The following is a 5769-nucleotide window of genomic DNA, read 5'->3' on the forward strand; positions in this document are numbered from 1 at the left end:
ATATTAGTAGGATATATAAGTATAAATAGGAAGCAGGATTACACACTGGTTTGTTTACGGCGGATAAATGTTTATATGTTTAAATACATTTTATATATAGGAGATACAGCCTGTTTCTGATTGCGAAACATATTATTCGATAATAATTATCGATAACTTTTTGATGTGAAACATCTGTAGCCGCACGTAAAACCGGCGTTTCTGGCGTGGCGACGCGTCGCCACGCTTTACGATCGTATATATATACATACATGAAAATAATGTCGATGATTCACATCTGCCAGGCGTCCCGTGACGGCTCATATTTTTTTTTATGTTCTATTTGACACAGGAGCTGGTGGGTCGCTTGATGGCAACCAACACCGACCATTTATATAAAAGACCGCTGTAAACCGGAGTGGATAGAAATAATCGGATTTCAATTGACTAAAAAAATAGATAACATTTTGTAAAAGCCTATTTCCAAAGTCCGGCGAAACCTAATTTGAAAGCAGTGAGGCTAGGGTCGTGTAAGTCTGCTATAGTATATAAATAAATGTTTCTTTCTTTCTTCCTTTCTATATTTAAAAAAACATTAAATTCTGCTACAGTCTTTAATTCACCGCTCAACAACTAAAATGAAATAAATAATCACCCGAACCTTACAAACCTACTACCATAACCATGATTTCTTCTAAATCCTACTAATCCTACTAATATTATTTATGCGATAGTTTGTAGGGATGTGTGTTTGTTGCTCTATCACGCAAAAACTACTGAACCGATTGCAATGAAATTTGGTACGTAGACAGCTGGACAACTGGAATAACATATAGCCACCTTTTTTTATCCCGATATTCTTACGGGATACGGACTTACGCGGGTGAAACCGCGGGGCGCAGGTAGTATCGATATATATATATAAACCACAAATACCCCACACATCAACACACACACTAATACACTACGAATATAATTAACCGCTATCATACCGATAATAAACATTAGCGCATCGGTTACGTCAAAATAAAACGTAATACATTGCGTCAATATTACAACTTAACCTGACTTTAGATAGCTATTATATATACGGCAGATACGAAATAAAGGTTGCCTAACTAAATGAAATGGCGAATATGCGTCGTTACTTAAAAATTAATTGACTCACTTTGTCAAATGAACGCGTTTCAGACGAAAATCAGCAGAATAAGAATATATAATAGCTAAGTTGCCTACAATATATATAAAACATATTGAGGCCGTTTAAAAATAAATAATGTCAGTTAGTGCTCCTTCGCTGCAATTATAATATAGCTGTTAATTATACATCATTAATCTAATTTATCATATTATCCTAGCTTAATTCATCCACCTTCATCCAAGCGAAAGTGTCTTTGTTTCTTTATCATTCTTTCACGTCGTGACGGAGTTTGAGTCTTGAGATAGTCAGGGTGCTAGACTTTTTATCATGGTGAAACATTTAATTCGCATGGGAATTTACTTTGACTACGCGGGTAAAGCCGTGGGAGAAGATAGGTGGAAGCAGAGAGAGAAAGAGAGAGATAGACAGAACCGACCAGAGTGTTACGCTTATATTGAATTACAAACTATGCATTAATTATAAACGTATCTAAATAAAAGTGTAAATGACATTCTATTGCAGATGCTTCTTCGTGGGAGAACTTACAATAATAGAAATTTGTATTAGCAGTTTCTATAGATATTAACATAGCACACGTGCTAATTTAGTATTGAGTAAAATATATTAGTCAATGAACGAACATTCGCAGTTTTGTATTATACCGAGAAATGGGAATCAAAATCTTCCGGTTTAGTTAAGGAGTGGATTAGTTAAAAACTACACAGAAATAGTTCGATTCGCCTGCTCCTGACGGACGTTTGGGTGCAGTAAATTGTCGAAATAATACAAAATTTTTTATTTGCCTCAACATACGTAGCAAAAATATGATAGATTCAATATTTACATAAATATATTTTTCTTTGTGCTAGTCAGCCTCACCGACATGGAAAACCTTTATACGATACAAGTTATATGCAAACAAATAAGCACAATGATATATTTCTTATACCAAACTGCGAGCGTTTTTAAATTGACAACATCGTTTTAAAACAGAATAATTATACAATTCGGCTGCGACAGACATACTATATGTGCACTTCTCAGCTCATCCAACTATTCCCTAATCCCAAACAGATCCATTAACACAAAACTTACACAGGAATCATCCGAAACATATGGTACACGAGAGATAATCTTATGCAATCCGCGGCCGTATTGCATGTTCATTGTTTCACGCTTCGTTGCGTTTCTAGACCGGTGCAATGTATGCATTTGCTCGAATAATCGTACCAGAGAACAACTTTAAGCATTTTTACGATCAAATAGTCCGATAATTGTATAAATTCTCTTGCGTGATATTGGCGTTGTATAGTTGAGAAGGTTCTTTTTGTTTATGTTGAAAAGTATAATTATTGGATATAAAACAAAAAAAAAAAAAACATCCTACAGCAAACTTTTTGATTGTTCTTTATTTGTATTTTAACGATCTTTCATTTGATATCAAATGCAAGGGTAAGGATAAATTCCTACCACGTTCCCCATGTGGGCGCCATCTTGTCAATTTACATAGCCTACGTCTATAGCAGAATTCGAATGATTACAGTGTCAAAGAAGTAGACATACCGAGTTACATACATACACTCGAAAAACATTACCCTCCTTTTGTAGCAGTGGGTTCGTGAACAAAGAAATATGATTCAATTGTTTCATAAATAGGTAAATATAAGATATGATAATTTATTCGTATGAGTATAGTAGCGTATCAATTGCTTATATATATACTAATATTATAAAGCTGAAGAGTTTGTTTCTTTGCTTGAACGCACTAATCTCAGGAAATAATTGTCTGATTTGAAAAATTCTTTCAGTGTTAGATAGTTAGACCCATTTATTGAGAAATATATAGGCTATAGGCTATATATGTACCACGTGCGAAGCCTGTGAATTATACTTTGCTTAGAGTAGAAGAATAGTAAATTCTTGGAACTGCATTTGTAGAGGAAATTCATATTTATAATTCTCAAAAGGCATCGGACTCGTTAAATTCGGAATTAGTGGATGTAATTAAACATATAAACCTTCCTCTTGAATCACTCTATCTATGAAAATAACCCCATCAAAATTTTTTGTGCAATTTTAAAGTTCTAAGCCTACATACACACACACACACACACACAGACGACGAAAAGTGACTTTTTTTTCTATAATATTTAGTGATTCGATAGTGTGCAGTGAGCTAAAATCGTATAATGCATTTATGTATATAATTCACAGCAGTAAAAATGTTTCATATGATTCAGGATATATACTAATTTAATAGTGTAATACGATGCTTCAATTATGAAAGAGAAAAAAAAAATCAAAAAGATACGTAGATAAATAAAAATTTTTTTTATGAATTAAAAACTATGCTACTATCATTCTGATGTTTTGACAAGTCATTCAATCAAGTAGCATATGTAATTCAATAGTATATATATTATTTTCCTTTTCATTAGATCGCGTATTCCTCTTTGTAAGTGGTATAATATGTACGCTTACACTGACAGAGCCGGCCGAGACCGCTGATTGGTTGATTGTATAAATGTGTGCGTGCCTAACCTTACACCTTAACCGTCTTAATTATGCAAATCTGTACCAACAAATATGTATTTATTGTAGCTACAATCGAAGCTCATTGTAGTGTGCAAAATGAAGACCTGTTTATATCCTACTGAAATTATAAACGCGAAAATTTGTAAGTATGTATGGATGTTTGTTGCTCTTCATGCGATAACAGCTTTATCGTATATGGTACAGAGTTAAATTAACACGAGTGACGCCGCGGGTTATAGCAAGTATCTAATACAAGTAAAACTCACCAATTTTAGCGCTGCTGAAGACAATCAAGGCGTGCGTGTCGTCCACCCACTTAATCTCGAAACCGGTGTCCTTGTATTCACTGAAGAGCGACAGCAGATCGTTAGTCTTAAACTCGCTGGGAAAGTCATACACCTCCACCACGTGCGCGAACGTCTCATCGAAGGGCCCGTTGAACAGCGCCTGTCCGCGCGTCTGGTACTGATCGTAGTTATTCTTGGCTTTCGATATATGCACCTTGCCCACGGTGGACGTCAACTCCTCGAGCAGAGACGGGTCCAAACACTCGCCGCTGTCGTCGAACACCGCGTCCCAATCGTTCTCCTCCCTTTTCAGGGAGACTTTCGCTTCCAATTTCGGCTTTGTCTTCTTAACTTTGATCTCCTTCTGCGGCTCCTTCTCCTCTTTGGGCGGACTCGGCGAGTCCTCTATCGGATCCGATATGACTAGCACGTCAGAATCGAAACTCTGCTTGATTATTCTCTTGCTGCTCCTATTTATCTCTTGCGACGCACGCTTCAGCTCGTTCTTCTCGACATCCTCGTCTTTATCGTACAAATAGTCATTATTATCTATAATATTGCTCTGAGTTTCATGTACGGCCATGTTCACCTCCGATTCATTTGTCCTCCAATTGTCCTCGGCGTTCTCGCTCTCAGCGTATTCGTAAAAACTGGGACTATAAAAACCTAGCTGGCCATTAGCAAAATAATCTCCTATATAAAAACTCTCGCCTACTTCTAATTCTTTAAAACTATTATCACTATTCGATATTGCACTATCACCGTTTGGCACTCGGCAGCCGGAAGGCACGGTCGTGTCGTGTTCGCTGGGGGGCTGGTTCTCTGTACTGGGCTCGTTTGCAGATCGTTGGTTCCTGAGATGCGGCGGCGTGTAAACGTTGCAGAAATTCTTGTCGAGAGATTTTCTTGGTGTTCCGTGAGCGGATTTCTCTTTGGACGCGGGCGATTTGGGGCACTTCCCGTCTGCGCTGTGGCTGGTTCTCTTATTCTCCAGCGGTTTGTTTTCGTCCGTCGTGTTCTCCGTCGCACGCAACGCTCTCGGCACGTAAACCGCTCGATCGGGTCGTCTGGGTTTCGTCGGCCCGGATCTGAGAACAAAGCCGCGATTATAGTGTTTATAACCTAGTTTTTTTTCGATCTCACCCGATTGCGCTTCCGCAAGAGTCACACGATTATGTCGTATTGCATTGACTTGAATGAGACTATTGTTAACAAAGCCGCATAAGAAATTTGTTCCCCTATAGAACATAGGAAGTAAGGTGATTGTCAATGGAAATCGTAGCTTATAAATTTTTATGTTAAGGCACAGTTAGTAATGTTATGTATGTATGTATGTATATGTTATAATAAGAAAAAAAAGCAAAATTTTTATAAAAATCAAACTAAAGATATAACAAACATCAATCAGCGTTGCTCGCCAATTAGTTTCGACTGATTATCTTGTGCTAAAAAGAGAAACATGTGACGCAATTAGGAAGGTATACTTTGACCCCATCTGCATGCACGTATAGCTTTCTACCTTGCCCTGTCCCTTGTTAGTTGTTACTCACACACGGTGATTGTCTTAATTACAAAAGATTTTACCTCATGCAATAATTTATTATGGAGTTCTACATAATTTTGAACATTACATATGTGTAAGCTTGTTAATGTTTTTCGGTTGTACAAGTTTTCGTATAACGATTCATACAAAATTGTGTGTTAATTACGCTATACGGAAGTTAACACAATATTTTTGATAGTCTTAACAATATATAGGCGGGCCCCCGCCTACATCAGGATCGGCCATAGCGTCGCACGTGGGTATTGGGCGATTAAAATAATGTA

The 5769-nt window shown here is 37.1% G+C and overlaps 1 protein-coding gene across 1 annotated transcript in view; it reads right to left on the reverse strand.

The window, feature by feature from the left end:
* Positions 1–5769, reverse strand: part of LOC119829094 — a 40288-nt gene that overhangs the window by 15086 nt on the left and 19433 nt on the right. The window contains exon 5 of the mRNA XM_038351478.1: positions 3922–5030. Within this exon, the coding sequence (XP_038207406.1) occupies positions 3922–5030 (1109 nt within the window). The remainder of the gene's footprint in view (positions 1–3921; positions 5031–5769) is intronic.

The sequence above is a fragment of the Zerene cesonia genome, chromosome 9 (assembly GCF_012273895.1).
Source record: "Zerene cesonia ecotype Mississippi chromosome 9, Zerene_cesonia_1.1, whole genome shotgun sequence".
Lineage (NCBI taxonomy): Eukaryota > Metazoa > Arthropoda > Insecta > Lepidoptera > Pieridae > Zerene > Zerene cesonia.